We start from the raw sequence: 26,275 nt of genomic DNA, 5'->3' as shown, positions 1-26,275 counted from the left end.
CAAACCTTTATTATATTTTATTTGGAAACAGGGTCACACTGAAAGGCTCTATTTAGAAAAAAAATCATAAGCCCCTAGCAGCTAGCTAATAGTTAAAACAGCCAGCTAATAGTTAAAAAGAAAAAGTATATTTTACTGCAGCTCACAGCTTAGGAATGTAAAATGTGCGATAAGCCCACCCCATCTTATCTATACTGTCTGGGCCAGAGCGCATTGACCCGGGAGCTTACTGACTGCACCTGGTATTATCTAACTCTTGACTACAGAATGTAATTTTCAAATGATTCTGTAATTTTCTGTAAACACATGCAATTTGGCCCAAAACCCCCTAATGGTCTTTTTCCTATAAATACCCTCAGTTTCAGCGGCTCGGGGCCGAACTCCTATTCGGGTCGGCCCCAGTGCACTGGCTCTTTAATAAACCCTCTTGCTTTTGCATCAAGGAGATTAAAAGTTTCTCGTGTGTTCTTGCTGTCGTCGCTTATCCCGAGGTTGATTGAGGGTCTCCCCTCGGCAGGGGTCTTACAACACTAAGTTGCTGAGAGCCTCACTAAGTAACTGAGGCTGGCTTCAAACCTGCACAATCCTCCTGTCTCAGCCTCCCAAGCGCGGGGATTACAAGCTTGTGCCACCACACCCAGCCAAACCCTAATAGTTTCAGCCACTTTTCTTTCTTTATTCAGTCTTATAAAAGCACCTTTAGTAGTTACTTCTTAAGTCTATTACCTATATGAAAACTTAAGAAATCAGTTTTTATCTTTTCAGGTCCTAGTTAAATTTTTTGTATGTAGTAAACTTGTATACAGAGTTTGTGAGAAATGAGAGACTCAAGAGCCCATGGGAAATGTGCCAACTGAAGCCTTTATTAGTTGGCCAGTGGCGGAGCCCTCAGTCTAAAATCAGACCAGAGGGGCACCCTGACTGGCCAGGGTAGGGGGCTTATAAGGGGTAGGCAAGCAGGTCACAGAAGCAGAATTCGCGGTTAGTATTACAGATTGGGGAGAATATGGTTTTAGGAAACTGTTCCCCAGGAACCCCTGTGAGGGTCCCGGACACACTTTCCCCCAACCCATAACAAAAGCCAAAAATGACCAAAAAACAGAAAATTACCATGGATTCTTGTCCTAAGCTAAGAATAAATATGCATAGCTTGGACAGTTGCTGAAGATTTAAAGAAGTTTATTAGAAAGATAGAAAATAGAAATACAGCCCCATGCCAAAATAGCATAGGGGGGTGACTCGAAATGAATACACCAAAGGGATCACACGTGAACCGGACTTTTATACCCATGACCTCCATCTTGTTCACGTAATCCTGACATAGTGAATGTCCCTGTAAGGTACCTCCCCTTAACCCTGAAAGGTACCTCCCCCAGCAAAGTGTGGCAAGGTGTCTCCTTTCATGAAGGGCAAGGTCAAACCCTGCTCCATCCTCCCTAGATCATCATGTAGATCTGTCTTTAGAGAAAGGCCTAGTTCTCCTCTCCTAAGGTCTGTCTTTACATAGAGACAGGCCTAGTTCTCCTCTCCTATTGACTGGTTAATTACTTTTAGCTATGTTAATTTACATTGGAATAGTTGCCTGCTTTTAGGCAGAAACCAAGTCCTTGCACAGATTTGCCCCTTACCCAATTTTTTAAATATATTAATAATCATAGCTTTCTCAAATCTTCCTAGGCCATTCCCAATACTGGTACAGTTAGGAGGTGTTGGGGGAAGGGTTATCACATAGGAATTTTAGGTAAAGATAAACCATGTTGGGGGAAGGAATTTAGGGTAGAGATAAATCATGTTGGGGGAAGGGGTGTCACACAGGAATTTTGTGTGTGTGTGTGTGGTACTGGGGGTGGAACCCAGAGCTTTCTACCTCCGGGCTACACTCCCAGACCTATTTTGTATTTTATTTGAAACAGGCTCTCACTAAGTTGCTGAGAGCCTCACTAAGTTGCTGAGGCTGGCTTCAGACCTGTGTGATCCTCCTGTCTCAGCCTCCCAAGTGCGGGGATTACAAGTGTGCGCCACCATGCCCGGCTAGGAATTTAAGGTAGAGATAAACCATGCTGGGGGTCCGGAGTAGTCTCCTCCCTGCTGGGAGTAGCATAGGCATTCCTAGAGGAGCGAGATTGAATTTTAGATAGTGCTGGCAACAGGAAGAGGGAGGGGAATTCAGTTACAAGAAAGTGTCTGGTGAGATCAACCCGAGTCTTCTCTGCTTCCACAAACTAATTTACTTCTTTTTTTTTTTTTTTTTTTTTTGGCGAGTCTGGGGATGAAACCCAGGGGCATTCAACCTCCAAGCTACACCCCTACCCTATTTATTATTCCTTATTTTGAAACCTGGTCTCACTGAGTTGTAGAGGACCTCACTAATTTGCTGAGGCTGTCCACAAACTGCGATCCTCTGGTTTCAGCCTCCCAAATACTGGGATTACAACTGTGCACCACCATGCCCAGCTTCTAATTTACTTTAAACTGTTTCTGTTCAAAGACAGGGGAAATTATTTCCTTGCTATTTTTGGCTTTCAAATAGATTGTAAAGCAGAATCCAGCCAATAGACTTGGAAAGAAGGTCTGGGTTGAAAGACCCTGTTAGATTTATTAGCTTTGTTAGGGTCTGTGGGGGTAAAGAAAACACAGCCTCACAGCAAGGAATAGGAAGAAAGCACAACCTGACAGCAGGGAATAGGCTTCATTTAGAAATAAAACCTGGATGGAGACATCTGACTGAAGAGAGACCCCACAAGAGTCAGAAAGCCCACCTTATAGGCTTTGTACCAGTATTGAGAATGGCCTAGGAAGATTTGAGAAAGCTATGATTATTAATATATTTCAAAAATTGGGTGAGGGGCAAATCTGTGCAAGGACTTGGTTTCTGCCTAAAAGCAGGCAACTTTTCCAATGTAAATTAACCTAGCTAAAGGTGATTAACAAGTCCATAGGAGAGGAGAACTAGGCCTTTCTCTATCTAAAGACAGATCTACATGTTGATCCAGGGAGGATGGAGCAGGGTTTGACCTTGCCCTTCATGAAAGGAGATACCTTGCCACACCTGGCTGGGGGAGGTACCTTACAGGGTTAAGGGGAGGTACCTTACAGGGACATTCACTACATCAGAATTACATAAACAAGATGGAGGTCATGGGTATAAAAAGTCTGGTCCATGTGTAATCCCTTTGGTGTATTCATTTGAGTCACCCTTACATGCCAGTCTGGTATGGAGCTGTACCTATCCGCTGTATTTCTATCTTTCTAATAAACTTCTTTAAATCTTCAGCAACTGTCCAAGCTATGCATATTTATTCTTAGCTTAGGACAAGAACCCACAGTTTTATTTCTGTTTTTGGTTGTTTTGGGTTTGGTTGTGGTTTGAGGGAAAGTGCGTTCGGGACTCTAACAGGAGTCCCTGGGAACAGTTTCCCCACAACCATACTCTCCCCCAGACCATAACAGGCTTGGGGGTTTTATGGGACAAGGAAGGGGTATAAAGGGTAATTGTGTAAGACAGCCTTTGGTGTGCTAGTGGCCAGGTCATCTTGGGGCAAAGCAATGGTTAGGGGGAGTTTCTCTTTCTTCCTTTGTTTTTGGCCCTCCTCTAGTATGATCTTATCTTGTTTGTTTGTTTGGTGTTTTCTTTTTCAGTACTGGAGATGGAACCTAGGAGCATTCTACTTCCCAGCTATACCCCCAGCCCTGTTTTGTATTTTTTTTTGGGGGGGGTGGTACTGGGGTTCCTGGAAACCCTTCTACTTCCAGGCTATACTCCCAGACCTATTTTATATTTTTATTTGGAAACAGGGTCTCTTAAGTCAGCGTGGCTGGCTCTGAACCTGCGGGAGTCTCCTGTCTTCGCCTCCCAAGCACAGGGATTACAAGCCTGTGCCACCACACCAGGCTGTATTCTTTATTTTGAAACAGGGTCTCACTGAGTTACAGAGGGCCTCACAAAGTAGCTGAGGCTATCTGTGAACCATGATCCTCCTGTCTCAGCCTCCCAAATACTGAGGTTACAAGCATGCACCACCATACTTGGCTTTCATATGATGCGGGGATTCTGGCTTTCTCATAATGCCCAGAACCTTCACAATAAAGTTGGCTCTAAAGAATAATTTCAGCCTAGTCAGCATAGTGGCACATGCTTATAACCCCAGTACTTGGAAGGCTAAGACAGGAGGATCTCAGGTTCTCTGCCAGTCTCAGGTAGTGAGGCCCTCTGCAACTTAGTGAGACTCTGTATACTCTGTTATACTCCAAGTATTGCTTGGAGGCAGAATGCCACTGGGTTTAATCTTCAGTATGGCAAAAAAAAAAACTGTTTGGTAGTGAGCTGGGTATAGTGATACATGCCTATAATTCCAGTATTGGGAGGTGGAGACAGGAGTCTCAGAGGTTCAAAGCTAGCCTCAGTAACTTAGTGAGGCTCTCAACAACTTAGACCCTGTTTCCAAATAAAAAATAAATAAGTCTGGGAAATAAAGCTTGGAGACAATGTTTCTGAGTTCAATTCCAGAACCAATAAAATAAAATAAAAAGTTCTCAAACATGTTGAGGAAAGAAGGGAGAAATAAATTTACATGCTATATTACTTACTTATATAAATCAAATCAGGTACAAATAATCTGTGATGACAAAGGTCAGAATAGTTGCTACCTCAGGTAGGGAGACAGTAATTAGAAAAGTAACTTTTTGAGTGCATAGCAGCTTTGTTTAGAAGACAAAAGTATTCTATTAGTCTTGCATTCCTTATATGAAGCCTTCTTAGTATGCCAGCAATAAAATAACCTAACAACTTTTTTTTTTTTTGGTGGTACTGGGGTTTCTGGAAGCCCTTCTACCTCTGGGCTACACTCCCAGACCTATTTTATATTTTTGAAAAAGGGTCTCTTAAGCCAGCATGGTTGGCTTCGAACCTGCCTGATCCTCCTGTCTCCACCTCCCAAGCACAGGGATTACAAGCGTGCTCATTACAAGCGTGTGCCACCACGCCGACGCAGCCAAACAACTCTTTATCTATGTTATCAGTGAGTAAATCTTTAAAGAAATATACCTGTCTCCCAACATACAAACTTGATTATGCCGTAACATTCAAGTAGCGGAATTCTTAAGCTCATTTTTCTTTAGCTATGAGCAAATTCTGCATGTGGACTATCTATGTTCTCCTTGATATCTATATGTTTCCCAAATTTTGACACCTATGTTTCATTCAGAAAATAGAGGGGATACTTACCTGGCAGGGTAAGGAAGGTGGTTTTCCCAGGGTGAGGCTTATCTATTGTACTCTGATGTGCTGACCCCTGCAATGTCCCCAAATGTGGGAAACTTGACTGCATAATTTGTAGTGGTGGGAAAAGGTGTTCACGCTTTCCTCTGTTAAAAAAAAAAAAAAAAAAAAAAGGCCAGGCGTGGTGGCGCACACTTGTAATCCCCGTGCTTGGGAGGCTGAGACGGGAAGATTATGCAGGTTGGAAGCCAGCCTCCACTGGCTTAAGAGACCCTGTTTCTAAATAAAATATAAAATAGGTCTGGGAGTGTAGCCGGGAGGTAGAAGGCCCCTGGATTCCATCCAGAGTACCACCAAAAATAAACAAACAAACAAACAAACAAATAAATAAATAAATAAATAAATAAAATGAAAGAAAATAGAGAGACCCTGAAAACAATACTCAATTTGCTTGTTCTGCCCTGAATATTGTTTAAGTACTTACTCTTTGTCCCAAAATATATTATGTTCTATTAAGATCCACTAAATTAGTAACAGGCTTAGCAACTTTTAAGAACAATAAAATCCCTTGCCCAACAGTGTTGTAAATTGAATTGGAGGTGATAATGTATATAGTAAAAACTGAAGTTTGATGTTTATAGAAGTATATTATATTTCAATAAAATATTTACCAAATATAAAGAAAAATAATTGGCTTATATCTAATCTCTCTAAAAAAGAATAGAAATAGGAGGCAGAAAAAGAGAATAATTTAGTTGACTGGGGGAAGTGTTACAGTGTGGGATAATATGATTTTGGGGAAACTGTCCCCGGGGACCCCTGTTAGGGTTCCAGACACAGTTTCCCTCAAAATACAAAAAACCCCAAAACAAAACTGTGGGTTCTTGTCCTGCGCTAAGGGTCAATATACATTAGCCCAGACTCTTGTTGAAGACTTAAAGAAGTTTGTTTAAAAGATAGAAATACAGGGCAGCAGCGCCTTACTACTGGCGGCAGCGGCGAGCTCACTGGACGGCTACGGCTACAGACCAACGCACTCAACAGCCCACCAGACTCCAGAGAGGAGCGGCGGACAGAAAGCCGAGGTGAGCCGCTGCAGAAGAGACTGGACACGAGCCGAGGTGAGCCGCTGCAGAAGAGCCCGGCGGGATTCGGCAGATTTTTTGGCACAGGGAGCATCTAAAGCTCCCAGTGGCTGGGCTCAGCACACGCTGCAGGGACTCAGAGCGGAGCTCAAAAACAGAAAAGAAATACGCCAGTCTCACAGCTGAGGGCGTAGCAGCGGCACCATATTGCCACCAGCGGCAGCGGCAGCAGCAGCGAATTCACCGTGTCCACTACAGCACCATCTGCATATTCAACAAAAGTGAGTCAAATTGCGGGTCCCAGAGGAAAAATCCCAGTACTGACTCCCAGGGACTTGACCCAGTGGGGGAGTGGTGGTGGCAGAGATATCACACCATAGGAGAACATGCAACCTGGCACCCCCCATAGTCTAAAGCAGTCTCTATTGACTCCCTGGGTCTGAGACTTTGCGATACAACCCAGTAAAGGAGTAGTGGTGACTGAGATACCACAGACTCGAGATCCAGAGCACTTTAAGTGAAATTGTAGTGACCCAAGGGAAGAACCCAGAGAAGGAACAAATTCCCGAAATCATGGGAAAGAGGAATAACAATGTAGCAATGAATGCCCACAATCCCACAACATCAGAACCCGGTAAAACAGAAATTCAGAGATTTCTAGAAGATCAAATCAGGAAAATGACTGTAGAAATAATAGAGGTGTTTAGAAAAGAATTCAGAGAGAGCCAAAAAGAGATAAAGGATGCAATTAATGAAGTAAAGGCCTCAATTCAAAGCACAAACAACCAATTAGACCACATAGAGAATAGAATCTCGCTCTTAGAAGATGAGCAATCCAAAAATGGATGCATAGTTTCTAATCTAGGAAAAAATATCCGACAGCAGGAATCTGATATTGAAGAAATATGGGCCCATTTTAAGAGAGCTAACCTAAGAATAATTGGAATAGAGGAGGGAAAAGAAAGTGAAACCAAAGGGATCAACAATCTCTTCAAGGAAGTAATAGCAGAACATTTTCCAAACATAGAGCAAGAGGTTGATACACAGGTCCAGGAAACTTATAGAACTCCCTTCAGACAGGATCGGAGAAGAGGATCCCCACGCCACATAATTGTCAAAATGACCAATGTGGAAGCCAAGCAGAGAATCTTAAAGGCAACAAAAACAAAGGGCCAAGTGACATTCAGAGGCAAACCAATTAGAATCACTCCAGACTTCCCAAACCAAGTCATGAGAGCCAGAAGGGCTTGGAGTAACATATTCTAAACTCTGAAAGAAAACAACTTCCAGCCAAAAATTTCCTACCCAGCAAAACTTTCTATCAAATTAGATGGGGAAATAAGAAGCTTCCATGACAAACAGAAACTGAAGGAATTTATGTCTTCAAAACCAGCACTAGAGAAAATACTCAAAGGGATTAACTACAAAGAAGAAATAGGTAACACACACCAGAACCAGAGAAACAAGATTTTCCATCCAACAGACAAACAAGATTAGTTATCTGTGGAGATTCATTATTTATGTTAGTCTTATACCTATCTCTAAATTGTATTGTTTGCTTTTATTGTTAATTTTTAGGATTTCTAGTTGGAATATTAATATACCTTCAGATATAGCATTTGGAAATATTTTATCCCATTCTATCAGTAACTTTTAACTCTGTTTACATTGTCTTTGGATATACAATATTTTATTTTTTAGGGAGTTTGTATACCCTTTTGTTGCCTGTGCCATTGAAATCATATCCAAGAAATCACTGCCAATTTCATTGTTGTGAGGTTTTATGACCCAGATTTTCTTCTAAAATTTTATAGTATTAAGATTTATATTTAGGTCTTTTATCTATTTTGAGTTAATATTTGTATATGGGATTAGGTAAGGGTCCAATTTTATTCTTTTTCATGTAGTTATTATTTTTCAACAATATTTAGTTAAAAGATTATTTCCTCCAACAAATGTTTGTGGAAACCTTGTCAAAAATAACTTGACAATATATGGAAGAATGTATCTCTAGGCTTTTATTTAACTCCAATGGTTTATATATCTGCCTTTAGAACAGTACTACACTATTTCAATTATTGTAGCTTTTTATGGTCTGAAATTAGAAAATATATATCTTATAGCTTTGTTCTTTTTTGAGATTGTTTTGGGTATCTAGAGTCCATATTACTAATTAGGATAGATTTTTTCCTGAAAAATAAATATATAAATATATGATAGTTTCACCTAAAAAAAAAAAAAGAAAAAATATTCTCTGGTAAGAAAGAAAGCAAAAAGCAATATTAAAATGTTATCTTTAAGTTATCAAAAGCTTGGTATCAGACAAATGAAACTGTTGTGTGAGATTATCATTTTTAATTTTGGATAAATTGCTATAATACTAGATGTCAACCACTAAGCCAAGCATGGGAAGGAGGAATGGAGAGGGAATGGGGTGGGGATCGGGTGGGGGCTGACTGGGCGATGTGTGCATGTATGTCTGCAAAAGTTTTTTGTATCCCACTATGATGTATGAATACAGTGCCCCAATAAAAAATTAAAAAAAAAAGATAGAAATACAGAAGACAGTTAAAGCCCCACACCATTCAGAAATGGCACAGGTGGGCCATTCGAGCGGATTCACCAACAATCCCTGTGTGCTGAGTGTTCTCATCCCAACCTAGTCCTTTGATATGTAGATATGCTGCCCTATCTCTAGCCCAGGTATCCCATCTGACCCCTCTGAGGCAGGGAGGGGCAGCTTTGTTTCCAGGCACAGACCCGCACAACTTTTGTTACACTCCCAAGATGTGTTAAGTTGCTTATCCAGAATCTGGGATATCGTCAGGGAACCTAGCCTCTCTTTAGAAATGTAAAAATGCCCTTTTTCCTGAGGAACTTTACCTCCCTTTAGAAATATAAAAAGGCCCTCTTGCCTGAAGCCCCTGGGTTTCTTTACTACCAAAGATATATTTTTTTTAATTGGAAATCTTTCTCAATACTGGTATATTAATACATTTTGAAACCTCTTCCCAATACTGGTACAGGAAAGTATAAAAAACACAAAATGTACTTTGATAGGAATTAGAAGACTATTTTTTTCACATATCATTTCTGAGATCTTGGGGAATTAATATTCTTTATAAATATTTTCTTTGTGGAAACTCCCAAAACATACTGATGAAAATATATGCCTTAAGGATTTTATAGGTTAATGACATTTAAACAACCCAACTGTACTAAACCTGTGTTAAACAATGTTATGAGAGTCCACAGTTTTGCTTTGAGCTCCTGCACTAGACTCAGTAGACCAGAATGGATCACTCATTTATTCAAATTGAAACTTTGATCTCAAAACAGACTTTTTTCCTGAAGAGATTCCAATGTACCTGAGTCAGAATATATAACAAGAAGCCCTCTCTGCTTTGTTAACAACAGCAAGGACAACAACACAGCTGATGTTAACCATCAGTTTTTTTCCTGTTTGTATTCTTACAAAAGCCTCCAGTTTTGCTAGTCCGTCATTTTATTGGGCCCAAACAGGGCCTCAGGAGGTTGATACAAAATTTCTTAAAGTAAAATCTCACATTTTATTTTATTTTATTTTTTTATTGTTTTGTGCTACTTGGGTTCCTGAAAACCCTTCTACCTCGGGGCTACACGCCCAGACCTATTTTTATGTTTTATGTGGAAACAGGGTCTGTTAAGCCATGACGGCTGGCTTCAAACCTGCGCGATCCTCCTGTCTCTGCCTCCCAAGCGTGGGGATTACAAGCATGTGCCACCACGCCCAGCAAAACCTCACAATTTAAAAGAGCCTGCCTAATTGATATGGTTTAACACTCCAAACTAACCTGACTAGTCTGTTGTGCCCAGGCCAATGTCGCAGGAACAGAGAAAGAAAGCAATCTGAAGTTGGAAGATCAGTTTAACTGTGGAAAAATCAGACTAGCCAGGCTAGGGACACAGACTAGCCAGGCTAGGGAGGAAGCCCAACACTCAGTCCAGAACTGCCACCAAGAGCTGAACTAACAAGGGTTTTTTTTTTAAAGGCCAAAGTCCTGCACAGGTGGCTGAGGGTAGGGGGGAGGCCCATTGTTATTGTCTGACAAGACTGCAACTTTGTCTGGAGTGGGGCTGGATATTCTAGGATGTAAGCAGGTTATTGGTCTATGCTTGTTACATCTAATACCCTCTATTGATGTTAGAGGGGCTCAGTGTTCCAGGATATTAACTAGGGTAAGCAGGATGTAATTTAACTCCCTGAAAAACTCAGGGGAAGCATTAAGCAATTTGGGCTTGGCTTTTGTTAGGGCATTACAATTCTCTCCACTTTGTGCACCTGCAGAAAGTATGTTTAGTCAGATGTTACTAGGTGGACACACAAATAAGGTACAATAAATACTAACAAACTAAATCTAGCAGCATATAAAAAAATTCTACATCATGAACAAGTAGGATTTATCCCAGGAATATAGATTTTAACATATGAAAATAAGTTAAGGAAAAAATAGGTAAAGGAACGAACCCCAAGGATGCACTTCCTACATCTTGCAGGAGATAACAGGCTTTCTTCTCATTGTTCAGGTAGGTTGATTGGACCATAGTAACATAAGCAATGACCTAAGGATGAGGTCTGGTTTAGTACAAGAATGGGTTGTGCCTAAACACTTGCATCATGGAATATCTCCAGGACCTGCAGATCAGTCAAGATCAGAAGTTTTGTGGGTTTTTTTTTTTTTTTGGTGGTACTAGGGGTGGAACCCAGGTGCTTTTCTATCTCAGGCCTATACTCCCAGACCTATTTTATTTGGCAACAGTGTCTCACTAAATTGCTGAGAGCCTCACTAAGTAGCTGAGGTTGGCTTCGAACCTGTGCGACCCTCCTGTCTAAGCCTCCCAAACCCAGGGATTACAAGATGCTCCCCACACCTGGCTTAAAGTCTTAAGATCTTTTGACTCTCCTCCACCTTTACTCTGTACCCTCCATTCTGGGAGAACATGAAGTCTGGTTATGTTTACTGAGTCCTAACAAAATGCAGTCTCTGGAAGAACCAGTCTTCTGTATTTATTGCGTTGTTATCAGCCCCTAAAATAGTTCTTTGGGACTGCAGTGTTTCAGTGACAGCACAGCTTCTAGCAGAGAATTCTTAGCTCTTCTAATTTCCCTGCTAAATTGGGTCTAAAGTACATGGGGAGTGGGGGAGGGGAGAGAGAACGGAAGGATTAGAACATGGGCTGGAGGCGGAGCCAAGACGAGCTAGGGAACAGAGAAAGGGGCGTGGCTTTTGCGGGTCCAGGTTTCTCAACTCGCTGAGTGGCGCTGGGGCTGATGGGAGTCCGAGCTAAGGTTGCTTCTGGTTGGACGGTTGTTTGTTATTTTGTATTTGTTTGTTTGGTTGGTTGATTTGAGGATCCGCCATATTGGAGAGGACAGGCACTGTCGGTTGCCGGAGGAGTCATCCCCTCTCCCGTACACCGCCCGTTCAGGGCTCTCTCAGGCTGAGCCCCTCCCAGGCTCACGCAGATATGAACGTTTAGAAAAGTTCGCGTGGCTTTTGCCTTCATCTGAGGCGGCCTTCTGAGCCTCCTTTGCTGGGAGGTAGGAGTGAATCCCAGAGAAGACATTAGGCCCAGAACAATTACTAAAGTAAAGCCATAGTTGAGGGAGGAGTCAGAGAAAGTGGCGCAGAAGAAACGCGCCACTCGGATCGGTTCGAGTTCATCTAGATCCCCGAAACCGGCGAGAGGAGAAAAGAGTTTTTTGTAAAGAGTGTTTCTGCCTGTTACCGAAGAAGTGGAGGTAGTGGCCACAGTCACCTTTGTGACGAAGTACACGGGGCCCAAAAACCGGTAACCAAGTTTGTTAATTGTCGCTCATCATGGTGTTGGGAGGCCTGGTGGTTCCGGGCTTTGCTCCCGTCACTTACTCCGCCGTTTTGGGGTTGTTTGCGTTTCTTCGCCAGTCAAGTCGAGGTTTCTCGGCTGAGAGGGCGTAAGAGACGCTGATGTTGGTTGATTTTGGATTGTAGGGGAAAATGGCGGTCCCTTGTCCTGGGGTTCTATTTCCTGTAGTGTCTGAAGTAGATTGAGTCTCCCAGCTAGGCAAGAAGCACTGTCTAGGTCTAAGGAATTGAGACAGTGCTAGGGACATACCGCCCCGGGATACCAGACTTGTACCACGGTCCTAGACACTAAACGCCAGTACTGAGGTGTAGTAATTCAAAGTACTAGCTAGTCCTCAAGCTACATATGGCTCTCAGATGGGACTTTTTGTGCACCTTCTGCAATAATGCGCAACTTCTCTGGCTCTTGGCGTAAGAGTATGAATCATATGCCTCTCCTTGTATCTTAGTGGTAGTGGTAAAACTTAATTTTTGGGGGTGAGGCATTAAATTTCATATAGAAGTATTTTCGTTATAACATGTTAATATAAAGGTAAGAAGCAGATGTATAATTTGAAGTTTGTGGAAACTAGAATTTATGTCCTTTTAAAATAGCATTTATATTAAGGATGTTACAGGATTCTATTATTTCACTGTGTAGTTTTTTTTTTTCTTAGTATTTGCTTAGAACATTTTGAAGTTTTATAGATGACATGCTGTAATTTCTAATTCTTTTTTGGGGGGAGGGTACTCGGGATGGAAACCAGGGGTCTTATACCCTCGACCTATTTTTGTATTTTTTATTTGGAAACAGTCTCTTAAACCAAGCTGAGGCTGGCTTCCAACGTGCGCGATCCTCCTGTCTCAGCCTCCCAAGTGCAGGGATTACAAGCCTGCGCCACCACGACTAGCTTGTCATTTCTAATTTTTTGTCAGAGAAGTCATTTTTTAAAACGATTTTTATTTCATTCATCGTCTAATCAATGTTTTTATCTTTTGAAAGGGCATAGCATGTATTTTCTCAAGTCAAAGCTTATTTAACTTGAGTTTTTTAAATTTTATTGTTCCAGTGTGTGAGAAGAATGAAAGCCTAAAGTATTTGCAGTTGGTGTTTCAAGGGTAAGCTCAAAATGTTTTTTTTATTTCACTGGCATTAAAATAGGATTGCTACATTTAATGTTTTTACTGCTTTTTTATGGAGTATTTACATGAATCTGTCATTTAATAGTTAAATATTGATAATTTCCTTTTTGTTGGTAGACCTTAATTGATATTCTAAACTTAGAAAACTTCATTAGGTGGTAATTAATAGCAAGAACATTATATTTGAGGGTACAGGTTCTAAAAGAAGTAAATTTTAAGAGACTATCAGATATTGAAACCTATTGGTTTTTGAAGTTCCTCATCTTGTCAATGAAATTGATAAAGATTTATCAGCTCTTTTTTCTTTTAGTATCTTGAAATGTATTTTCTTTTCCCTGTTAGTGGAGATTGAATCCAGAACATTCTACCTCTGAGCTATTCCCCCAACCCAATATTTTATTCATTATTTTGAAACTGGGCCTCACAGAGTTACAGAGGGCCAACTGAGGCTGGTGAATTATTTTTTTTTTTTCTTTTTTGCTGGTCTGGGAATGGAACCCAGAGGCAAATGACCTCCGATATACACCCCCTGCCCAATTTTTTTATTCTTTATTTTGAAACGGTCTTACTGAGTTGCAGAGAGCCTCACTAAGTAGCTGAGGCTGTCTCTGAACTGAGATCCTCAGGTCTCAGCCTCCCAAATGCTGGGATTACAAGCATGCGCCACCACGCCCAGCTTGAAATGCATTTTTCAATATCTTAAGACTTTGCTAGGCATGGTGGTTCACGCTTGTAATCCCCATGGTTGGGAGGCGGAGACAGGAGGATCACGCAGGTGCCAAGCCAGCCTTGCTGACTTAAGAGACCCTGTTTCCATAGGTCTGGGAGTGTAGCCCGAGGTAGAAGGGTTTCTAGGAACCCCAGTACCACCAAAAAAAAAAAAAAAAAAAAAAAGACTTTAAAAGAGTATCTCCTAATATTTCTTTTTTCCTATGGGGTACAGGGGATGAAACCCAGGAGCATTCTACCTCCAAGCACCACTTTCAGCCCTGTTTTTTGTTCTTTATTTTGAAACAGGGTCTCACTGAGTTACAAAGGGCCTAAGTAGCTAAACTGTAATCCTCCTGTCTTGGCCTCCCAAATGCAAGCATGGGCCACCAATCCTGTCAATAATTTCAATAATTCTTTGATAAGTTAATTAGAATGCATCTTACAGTTCTGAAAAGGGATCTATGTCATTAAATTTCCACCATTACTTTTTGATTAATTGCACAGATAAAAATTTTTGTTATTTATAAGATTAGTTTTTAAACTACTCTAGAAGATTTTTACATTTTAGCACTTTAATGTGGAAAACAGTCTTTTTTTAATCTTAAAGATAATTATTTTAAGCTGGGGATGGTAGTATATGATTGTATATGTCTACTTGGGAGGGTAAGACAGGAGGATCTCAGGTTTGAGGCCAGCCTCAGCAACTTAGGCTCAGCAGAAAGACCTATTTTCAAGTTTTAAAAGATAAATTAGGGCTGGGCATGGTGGCTCATATTTGTAATCCCAATACTTGGGAGGCCAAGCCTGGAGGATCACAGGTTCATGGTTAGCCTCAGCTTCCTGAGGCCCTTTACAACTTAGTGAGACCCTGTTACAAAATTTTAAAAAAGTAGAGGTTTCTGGGTTCAATACTCAGTATACAAAAAAAGAAATAAAAAATAATAAATAAATTGGACATGAGCTCAGAGATATGATACTCTTGGGCCTTTGGAGGGAACTGGGTATGGAACTAGATTCAAGCATAGTAAGCATACACTATTACTAAGCTATACTTTCAGAACTTTTATTTATTTTATTAATTTTTATGTGTGTGCTTTAAAGACTTAGTACTGTAAGATTTTTAGGTAATTAACTATGCAAATTACATATTTTGGTTACTGGATGAGTTCATATAAAGCCTTTTTGAGGTATAGCTTACATATAAGATAGTAAGTTTACAGAGTTCTGAAACTATCACCCAAACCAGTTATAGAATATATCCATCATTTGCAGTAATATCTTGTCTACTACCTTTTTCTTCATAAGTTTGCCATTTTGGTACCTAAATGGAAACACATATAGTCTGTTTCTAGCTTTTTCTACTTAGGTAATGCTTTTAAGACTCATTCGTGATACAGTTGTGGATCAATAGTGCATCTTTTTATGTAAAAATATTTTATTGTATAGATAACCATATATATATGTATATATGTAATATATTTATGTATGTACATATATTTTTTTGGTGGTACTGGGGTGGAAACCAGGGGCTTTTCTACCTCTGGGCTACACTCCCAGACCTATTTTATATTTTTTTTTTATTTGGAAACAGGGTCTCTTAAGCAAGCCAGCTGGCTCCGAACCAGCGCCATCCTCCTGTCTCCGCCTCCCAAGCGCGGGGATGACAAGCGTGCCCCACCACGCCCGGCTTTTTCTTTCTAATTTGAAAATAACAATTTGATTAAAAGAGGTGCAGATGATTTCAAATAAGACTTCATATTGCTTTATTTTTCAGTCAACAGTAAGAATTAGCAAAAGGGGCTACTGTTTTTGTAGATTATTAGTTCTCAAGCTTTTTCATTTAGAGATCTCTATCCACTGTGCAATTTTAAGGATCTCATTGAGCTTTAGTTTTCATGTATCAGGATTTAAAGGCCTTCCCATTTCCTTTTTTAAAAATGCAAAATCAGGCCAGCATTCAGAAGGCTGGGACAAGAGGATAGTGTTTCAGCTACTTAGGCCCTCTACAACTCAGGGAGACCTTGTTTCAAAATAAAGATTTAAAAAAAAAAGAACTCTGGGGATGTAGCTTGGAGGTAGAATGCCTCGCGTTCCATCAACAGTACTGGGGGGGAAAAAAAAGCAAAAATAATTGCATATTAACATTTGTGAAAAATAGCTTTTTTTTTTTTTTTTTTTGTAGGACTGGCATTAAAACCCAGGGGTCTGGCAATAAAACCCAGGGGTCTTTCACCATTGAGGACACCCCAGCTCTATTTATGTATCCTAGAATTTGAATCCAGGAACATTCTACTTCTGAGCCACATCTCAGCCCTGTTTTTTATTATTATTATTATTATTTTAATAGGGGTTTCCTGAGTAAGGCTGGCCTAAAACTTGCTGTCTCTTGTCTTAGCCTCTCATGTACTGAGATTACAGGTGTGAGCCTGGCTATTTTTAAACTTTTGAAACAGGGTCTTGCTAATTTGCTGAGGCTGGCCTTGAACTTTTATTTATCTTTCTAAGTACTGAGATTGTAGGTGTGTATCACCATAGCCTAATAATAACTATTTTTAAAGTAAAATATTGTTTTATGTTCTTTAGTAGCTAGTAGTTTTTAGAGCAATTGTAGATTTATAGAAATCCAGGTCTTTATCTCCTTCTCTCCCCAAAGTTTCTCCTGACTTATTTTTTGTATTTGTTTGGTATACTAGTTAATAAACTGTAGTGATATATAATTGATTTTTTTTTTGTTTGGTGGTGGTGGTACTGGGGTTCCTGGAAGCCCTTCTATCTCCAGACTACACTCTCAGACATATTTTATATTCTTATTTGGAAACAGGGGTCTCTTAAGCCAGCGCAGCTGGCTTCCAACCAGCGTGATTCTCTTGTCTCCGCCTCCCAAGCACGGGAAGCATGGGCCACCACCACGCTCGCATTAATTATCTTGATATTATGCTGATACATAATTGTTAACTAAAATTCAGGGTTTATACTAAGCTTCTTGCTTAGTGTTACACACATCATTGTATTGATAATGTTTTGTAAAAATTGGTATAGTATCCTACAAAATGGTTTCCTGGCTCTAAAATGTTCCATGTTCACCATATTCATCTTTCCTCCTGTAGCAATCAGTGACTTTTTTAAGTGTGTACACATGCACATGTGGTACTAGGGGTTGATCTCGGGCAGTCTACATTCCCAGCCCTCTTCTATTTTTATTTGAAAAAGGGTCTCACTGCTGGGTGTGGTGGCACATGCTTGTAATCCCAGTACTTGGGAGGCTGAGACTGGAAGATCAAGGTTCACTGCCAGCCTCAGCAACTTGTGAGGCCCACTGCAACTTAGTGAGACTCTGTTTCAAAATAAAGAATAAAGCTGGGCATGGTGGTGCATGCTTGTAATCCCAGCATTTAGGAGGCTGAGACCGGAGGATCGCGGTTCACGGACAGCCTCAGCTACTTAGGCTCTTTGCAACTCAATGAGACCCGGTTTCAAAATAAAGAATAAAAAATAGGGCAGGGGGTGTGTAGCTCGGAAGTTGAATGCGCCTAGGTTCCATCCCCAGACCTGCAAAAAAAAAAAAAAAAAAAAAAAGATAAAGAATTAAAAGAAAAACGAGGACTGGAATATCGTGAGATAGGATGCCCCTAAGTTCCATCCCCAGGTGGGAGACACTCCAGCAGGTCTATTATTTACCAACAATGCTCACTTTAGCTGTCACTGCAACCTAGACCAGGACCCTTCCATGCCTTCTGCCTTTGTAGGTGGTAGGGATTGAACCCGAGGGCATTCTACCCCCAGCCTTTTTTATATTTATTTTTTTTTATTTTTTTACAGTACTGGGGATGGAACCCAAGGACATTAATACCTCTGAGCTCCACCTTCAGCCCTACTTTTAGTCTTTGTACTTTTGAAACAGGGTCTTCATCGCAAAGGACCTTGCTAAGAAGCTGAGGCAGTCCAGAGGACACGATCCTCTGGTCTCAGCCATCCAAGTACTGGAATTACATACAGGTGTGTGCTTTTCCAGGACAGAGATATCTGGACAGACTCCAACAAGAAGCATTAAAAGAAAGAATGCTGGGTTAATAAATTGCCTCATTTGTAAAAACGTAAATGTACTGGGATTATAGACTTGTACTATATGCTTAGCTAATCACTAATTTTTTATTGTTTATGTTGTGACTGTTTTTATTGTTTATGTTGTGACTGTTTCCTTACTTTGCAATATGGCATTTAAAGTTTCTTTATGTCTTTTATGATCCAAGACATATGACCTGTTTTGTTGTTCTTTCAATTTGTTTGTTTGGTGCTGGGAACTAAACCTAGAGCCTCCTGCATGTTAGGTATGTGGACTGAAAGTCTTTTCCTTCTTCCCTCTCTCTCTGGCTTCATTTCTTTCCTTGTACTAGGGATTGATACTAGGGACATTCTACCTCTCTATACACCCCAGGTCACTTATGTATTTATTTATTTATTTACTGTGGCACTGGTGATAGAACATTCTACCCCTTAGCTATACCCCAGCCCTATTTTTATTTTTTATTTTGAAACAGGGTCTCACAAGGTTGATGAGAGGCTTACTACTTGCTGAGGTTCTCCTGCAACCTAAAATCCTCCTGCCTCAGTTTACCAAATACTGGATTATATGTAGGTGGGTGCCAACCAGCCTGGCCGCATTTTATTTTATTTATTTATTTTTTTTTTGGTAACAGTGTTTCACTAGGTTGCTTAAATCCTGGCTAAATTGCTGAGGCTGTCTTTGAACCTGTGATCCTCTTGTCAGCCTCTCAAATACTGGGATTGCAGGTGTGCACTATCATGTCTGGTTCTTTCATTTATCACTGAATAATATTTCATTCTTTGGATGACTTAGTTTACTTACTTATTGAAAGGACATGTTTCTTATTTGGGGCAGTTAGACATAAAGATGCTATCTATGTGCAAGATTTATGTGTACATAAGATTTGAACTCATTTTGGCAAATATCTAGACATATAATTGCTGGATTACACACTAATACTATGTAAGAAACCGCCAAGTTTTCTTCTAATGCAGTAGACTGCCATTTTGTATTTCTAGTATGTGAAGATTTTCCCACCAGAGGGAAAAGGCTAATTATTTGATATTCTGGATTTGGAGATTGATAGAACTTCTTTAAGGGAATTAAGATGTGAATAAAAAGAATTTGGAAGTTATCATTACCTCATTTTTAGATATGGAGGGAAGAGATAAGTCAAAGTTATTGAAGATTGTTTTGATCCATATAAGGGATTAAGTTCCTGGCTGCCAGAAACTACATTTTATCTATTTCATCAATTGATGGATAGTTAGCTTTTTAAAATACATTTTGGCTATTGTGAATAGTGAAATAACAATGGGAATACAGATATTTCTTTGAAATACTCTTTGATATATTTCTGCAGCAGCTTTTATTTAAAATCCATATTGTGGCCGGGCGTGGTGGCGCACGCTTGTAATCCCCGCGCTTGGGAGGCGGAGACAGGAGGATCATGCAGCTTCAAAGCCAGCCTCGCTGGCTTAAGAGACCCTTTTTCCAAATAAAAATATAAAAATTGGTCTGGGAGTTTAGCCCGGAAGTAGAAGGGTTTCCAGGAACCCTAGTACCACACACACACACACACACACACAAAAAAAAAAAAAAAAAAAAATCCATATTGTGTGATTAGGGTATATTAAGGCCTCCTTTTGTGGTTACTTTTTATGTGAAATTTGTTTTTCCATCTTTTTATTAATTTTTTTTTTTAGGGGGTCTGGGAATGGAACCCAGGGGCATTTGACCTCTGAGCCACATCCTCTGCCCTATTTTTATTCTTTATTTTGAAACACTAAGTTTCGGAGGGCCTCAATAAGTAGCTGAGGCTGTCCGTGAAGTGTGATCCTCTGGTTTCAGCCTCTCTAATGCTGGGATTACAAGCGTGTGCCACCACACCTGGCTTATATTTTTAAATTTAAAAGTGTATGGGTCCTTATTTATAATCTCTTGGCATAAGGCTCTTTTGTAGTTGTGGGCTAGTATTAGATCCTACTGTTAGAAATGATTTTCGGGAAGTTCCAAGTAAAAGCTCATGAAATTAAAAGTAATTCAGCAAGGCCATTTACTTCTGTGCAGAAGGATGCAAGCACACTGATTGAGCAAGTCTGCTCAGCCTTTTATCTCCTATATAGTCTGGTTAGCTAGTTTTTACTGGGCAGATTTTACCAGTACATCCAGATTGGAACACATAAGTACAAAACTTAGAAAATAGATACCTAAGCATAAAAATGGAAGTGTGCCAGTTCCTATGTGATCTTCTAATTTTAGTAGATTGTTTTTCTTTCTTACACTACTTTTTTATCCTATGGGTCATCTGTGTGTTTTGACAAGGGATTTTAATTCATTTATGTTTAAAGACTTTAGTGTATAGAGGAGCAATTAAGGTAACCTCTCTAAGCTGATGAGAGGGGGGAAGATGGAAACTCTTAAGCACATGATGTACTTGAACAAACATCAAAGTCAATCACCAAATCAAGCATGGGAACAAGGGAGGGGGAGGGAATAGGATGGGTATTGGATAGAGGATAATTGGGTGATGTGTACATGTATATCTCCACAATTTTTTTATTCCATTAAGATGTTTGACTACTGTGCACCAATACAAATATATTTTAAAAAAAGACTTTAGTGGCTATAAGAATATATTGTCATTTTGTTGCTTGCTTTCTGTATTAGTTGTGGTTTTGTTTCTTTTATTGCCTTAATATTCTTTCATTGCCTTCCTAATACTTTGATTTGTTTTTGTAGCAGTATGCATTGATTTCCTTTCCTGGGTGTGTGTGTGTATGTGTGTGTGTGTCTGTGTGTGTGTTTGTATGTTTTCTGTACTTTATGTATAAATTGCAACAAAATAGCTAGGCATGGTGGCACACACTTGTAATCCCAGTACTTGGGAGACTGAGACAAGAGGATTGTGAGTTCTAGGACAGCCTCGGTAAGTAGTGAGACTCTCACTAACCTAGCAAGACCCTGGTTAAAAATAAAATAATAAAATAGGGCTGCGAGTATAGCTTAGGTAAAATGCCCCTAGAGTATATGACACATGCAAAAATAATTTTAACAAAATATGTGTGAACTGAAAAGAATATGCTTCATTTCTATCCTTTCTCAAAACACATTTATGTGAAAAACTTTGCATGTATTTTCATAGAAATTGATTTCCAAAGCTGTTCATGACCATCCTGGGTTTTTTTGTTTGTTTGTTTGTTTTGCAGGTCTGAGGATGGAACCCAAGGACATATGACCTCCGAGCTATACCTGCTGTCCTATTTTTTAAATTTATTTTGAAACAGGGTCTCACTGAGTTGCAGAGCGCCTTACTAAGTAACTAAGGATGTCCGCGAACCATGATTCTCCCGTCTCAGCTTAATCCCCGCACTTGGGAGGCAGAGACAGGAGGATCGCGCAGGTTTGAAGCCAGCCGTGTGCACTGCCTTAGGAGACCCTGTTTTCCAAATAAAAATGTAAGAATAGGTCTGGGAGTGTAGCCCGGAGGTAGAAGGGCTTCCAGGAACCGCAGTACCACCAAAAAAAAAAAGAAAGAAAGAAAACAAAAGTGAATGGGGGCTCAGGTGATGTTACTGTATATGCTAAATTAGAATAATACTTTATTTTCAAAATCTAAAAGAGTTGTACCTTTCTTTTTTTCCTGCTTATAGGTTGTGAAATGTTCTCTGCAGGATGGTTTTTCCTTCAATTGGAGATTTTTAGGGCTGGTATATGCTGGCACTTTGTCTCCAATAAGTAGACTATAATTTCTTCTTTTAGGACAACTACATAAGCAGACAAAATATCAAAGATCTATTATTTGATGAGCATGACAGCCACAACTTGTGGCTCTCCAGTAGGAGGGAATGACAACCAGGGCCAGGCTCCTAATGGACAGTCTCAGCCTTCCTTCCAACAGAATCCGGTATGATTAATGTTTGTCTTGTTTTAGTTACTAAGAAATGTAAAACAAGCATGTTCTGAATAATTTGTTGTCATAAATATTATTTTAAGTTACACTTATAAAAATTAGCTATGGTTTTCAGTAACAGTTTTATGTTTGGAAATAGAGCTCTATTATAACTGGGTAAAAGCATAACACTTAACCTTAATATCTGGCTAAGTATTACTAAGCTTCTTAAATATTTGTAAAATTAACATAGATTTTAGTATCAAGAGTTTTTGTTAGCCTAGTTGGCAAAATTTATTTTTTCCTCTTCTCTGAAATAGAAATTTAAGAATGTGTGTAGTCAATGAAATACTGTTAAAGGTCTTAATAGAATTTCTTCCTTCGTTTTGGGGATTAAACAAGAATTCTACTTCCAAGCTATACTTATCTTTTGTTTTGAAACAGGGTCTCACTAAGTTGCAGAGGGCCTCATTTAAGTAGCTGAGGCTCGCTTTGAACCTGTAGTCTTCTTGTCTCAGGCTCCCAGGTACTGGGATTACAAGCTTGCACTGCTGTATCGGTTTTCCTTTTTTATTTCTGTTATGTGTGACTTACCTTTGCTTTTTAATGCCTAGGTTTTCTAATCAATTATGTTGACTTCTAAAAATAAAGGTTTTTAAACTTTTGGCTTTGATTTTTTTATTATGTATATATTTTATTTCTGTCTTTATCTTTTTTGGATTTGGTTTGCTGCTCTCTTTCTTTTTTTTTTTTTTTTTTTTTTTTGAGTACTGAGGATGGTACCCAGGGGTACCCTCCAAGCTACACCCTCAGCCTAATTTTTTTTATTCTTTATTTTGAAATAAGGTCTCACTGAGTTGCAAAGGGCCTAGCTGAGGATCTCTGCAAACTGAGATCCTCCTGTCTCAGCCTCCCAAATGTAGGGATTACAAACATGGACCACCATACCTGGCAGCTTTCAGCTTTTTTTATTCAAAACATGCATTTTTAAGTCTATAGCTTTTTTCAAACCATATCCTTTAATTTTATATGTCTATGTATTTGTCACTCATACTAATAAACCATATTTTCTAATTTAGGATTGGATTTCTAGTGTAAAAATATTTTAAGAAAGAAGTGGTTTCATTCAAGCAGTTAACCGTTTTTTAATTTATCTTTTTCATTGATTTGTAGCTTCTTATACTGTTGATAGAGAATATACTTTTATCACTACTCTTTCTACTGTGAATTTATTGAGGCTTGCTGTATGGTCTAGCATATATAATTAATTTCAGTTTCACGAGTCTGAAAATATATTACACTCTACACTCTTTTTTTTTTTTTTTCAGAACAGGGTATGAAACTCGGGCATTCTACTTTTGAGTTATACCCCCAGCCCTATTTTTTATTCTTTATTTGGAAACAGAGGCTCACAAAGTTGCAGAGGACTTCACAAGTTGCTGAGGGTGGCTAAGAACCTGCAATCCTCCTGTCTCAGCCCCCCAAATACTGGGATTACAAGCATGCCACCATATCCAGCTTTATTACACTCTATTATACATGGAGCTAACATTGCATTTATTGTATTTGTCACTTATTTCAAGTTTGCTGCTTATGCTTTTCAGAGAGAGACTGTGTGTGTGTCTCTGTGTGTCTGTGTGTGTTACTAGGGATGGAACCCAGGAACATTATACCTCTGAGCTATACCACCAGCTCTATTTTATTCTTTTTATTTTGAAACAGGGTCTCACTAAATTGCAGGGGGCCTACCTAAGTTGTTCAGGCTGGCTGCAAACCTGTGATCCTCCTGTCTCAGCCTCCCAAGTATTATAGGGATGGGACACCTATAATATATATGCCAAGCTTCATATATTTTTTAAAGTTTTGTTTTAACTCTTCTTGTTTGTTTTATTTTTAATTAATTCAAAGGTATATTAATCTCCACAGGTAAATGTGGACTTGCCCATTTCTCTATTTTATTGTCAAATGGGTATTATTTTGAACATAAAAAATGGATAGTTGAAAATAAAGCTGTTTTCTTGGCAATTAACTCATTAATATTTATGCAGATTATATTTTCTTGTGTTAAAAACAACTACATCACCTCTTTTTTTTTTTGGTGGGACTTAGAATGGAACCATGGGGCATTGTATCTCCGAGCTACACTCAGGGTCTCACTTAGTGGCCAGGGCTCACTAGTAGCTGAGGCTGTCAGCAAACCACGAACTTCTGGTCTCAGCCTACAGAATGATGGGATTACAAGTGTGTGCCACCACACCTGGCTTCCATTACCTTTTGGGGAGTAGAAATATTGTGTTAAATGTCTCCTCTCCCTTTTTTTTATGCATTCTTTACTTTTATTATTGCCTTTTTGTATGTTTGTCATTGTGAGGATTAAACCCAGGGGCATTCTACCTCTGAGCTATACTCCCAGCCTTATTTTTTATTCTTTATCTGAAACAGGGTCTCAATAAGTTGTGGAAGGCTTTATTATTAAGTAGCTGAGGCTGCAGTCCTTTTTTCTCCGCCTCCCATGGACTGCAATTATAAGCAGTAATCATACTTAGCTGTTATCTTTTTTTAATACTTCTGAATCCAAGTTATTTTAATTTTGATATTATAATTTCTTAACAGTTTTGATTTAAGAAAATTTAAGCCCCAAATACAAACATTTCCTTTATACCTGTGCTATAACACAATTTCCTTCATCAAAATGGAACATTGGTTAAGGGACAAACCGAAACATCATTATCCTCCTAACTATAGTTTGATCATAGTTCATTTTTGTTTATTATATATTTCTGTGGATTTTGTCAACTATATAATTGCATGTATACATAATTCTGTCCTTTTAAAATTCCTTTTAATCTCCTAGTTTCTGTCATAATCTTTTTACAGTTTTATAGTGTGCCTTTTTTTTTTTTTTTTTTTTTTTGGTGGTACTGGGGTTCCTGGAAGCTCTTGAACCTCTGGGCTACACTCCCAGACCTATTTTTACATTTTTATTTGGAAACAGGTCTCCTAAACCAGTGCGGCTGGCTTCGAACCTACGCGATCCTCCTATCTCTGCCTCCCAAGCGTGGGGATGACAAGCGTGCGCCACCACGCCCGGCTTAGTGTGGCTTTTTTCAGAACATAAAATGGCAGTCCTATGGGATATAGCCTTTATTTATTTCTTTATTTATTTATTTATCTATCTATCTATCTATCTATTTATTTATTTATTTATTTATTTATTTATTTATTTATTTATTTATTTTTGCAGGTCTGGAGATGAAACCCAGGGGCAGTTGACCTCCAAGCTACCCCCTGCCCTATATATATATTTTTTATTCTTTATTTTCAAACTCAGTCTGAGTTGCAGATGGCCTCACTAAGTAGCTGAGGCTGTCTGCGAACCATGATCCTCCAGTCTCAGCCTCCTGAATGCTGGGATTACAAGTGTGTGCCACCATGCCCGGTGGCATATAGCCTTTTAGATCAGCTTTTTTTTTTTTTTTTACTTAGGAATAAGCATTTGAGGTTCTTTTCATGGCTCATTGTTTAATAATGTTTTATAGTAGTACCACAGTTTATCCATTCACCCACTAAGTAACATTTTGGTAGCTTCCATATTATGCCAATTATGAATAATATTGTTAAAAAGATTTGTGTGTGAACATACGTTTTCAATTCATCTGAGCTATTGCTAAAGGGAATGATTGCTAGATCATATGCTAAAAGCACTAAATTATCAACTCTCTTGTCTGTGATATTAGCTATCCTAATATATGCAGTGATAACTTTATTGTTATTATTTGTGCTTCTCTAATAAAATGTTAAGCATATGCTAATGTAGTTATTTGTCATAGTTTTCTATCTCCTTTTGTGAGGTATTTCTTCTATTTTTGCTCTTTTCTTTCCCTCCCCCCATCCCTGTGTTTCTAGGGACTGAGCTATACTCTCAGCCCTATTTTTTATTCTTTATTTTGAAACAGGGTCTCACGAAGTTGTGAAGGGCCTCACAAAAAGCTGAGGCTGGCTCTCAAACTCTGAACCATGTGTCTCAGCCTCTCTATCAAGTACTGGGATTACAAATGTGTGTCATCTTGCCTGGATATTTTTTTTTTTTTTTTTTTTTTTTTTTTTTTTTGTACTGGGGCTGGAACCCTTTTACCTCCAGGCTACACTCCCAGACCTAATTTATATTTTTATTTGGAAACAGGGTCTCTTAAGCCAGCAAGGCTGGCTTTGAACCTGAGTGATCCTCCTGTCTCTACCTCTCAAGCTCGGGAGATTACAAGCATGCGCCACCACGCCCAGCTGGATCTGAATTTTAATCTTTCATCTTACTGTCTT

General features: G+C 39.3%; 2 protein-coding genes across 3 annotated transcripts in view; both read left to right on the top strand.

The window, feature by feature from the left end:
• The window catches only part of LOC308279535 (F-box-like/WD repeat-containing protein TBL1XR1), a gene marked incomplete at both ends in the record, with an annotated part of 935,328 nt that overhangs the window by 253,146 nt on the left and 655,907 nt on the right, over positions 1–26,275 (top strand).
• The window catches only part of LOC308279543 (ubiquitin carboxyl-terminal hydrolase 9X-like), a gene marked incomplete at both ends in the record, with an annotated part of 146,498 nt that continues 142,094 nt past the window's right edge, over positions 21,872–26,275 (top strand). The window contains one exon of one of the 2 annotated variants that reach the window (XM_080719669.1): positions 21,872–21,973. In XM_080719669.1, coding sequence (XP_080575795.1) covers positions 21,872–21,973 — 102 coding nt within the window. The remainder of the gene's footprint in view (positions 21,974–26,275) is intronic. The other variant, XM_080719670.1, reaches the window with a different exon arrangement.

Source organism: Muscardinus avellanarius (assembly GCF_963383645.1).
Source record: "Muscardinus avellanarius genome assembly, chromosome: Y".
NCBI lineage: Eukaryota > Metazoa > Chordata > Mammalia > Rodentia > Gliridae > Muscardinus > Muscardinus avellanarius.
This window is presented reverse-complemented; position numbering and strand designations above follow the sequence as displayed.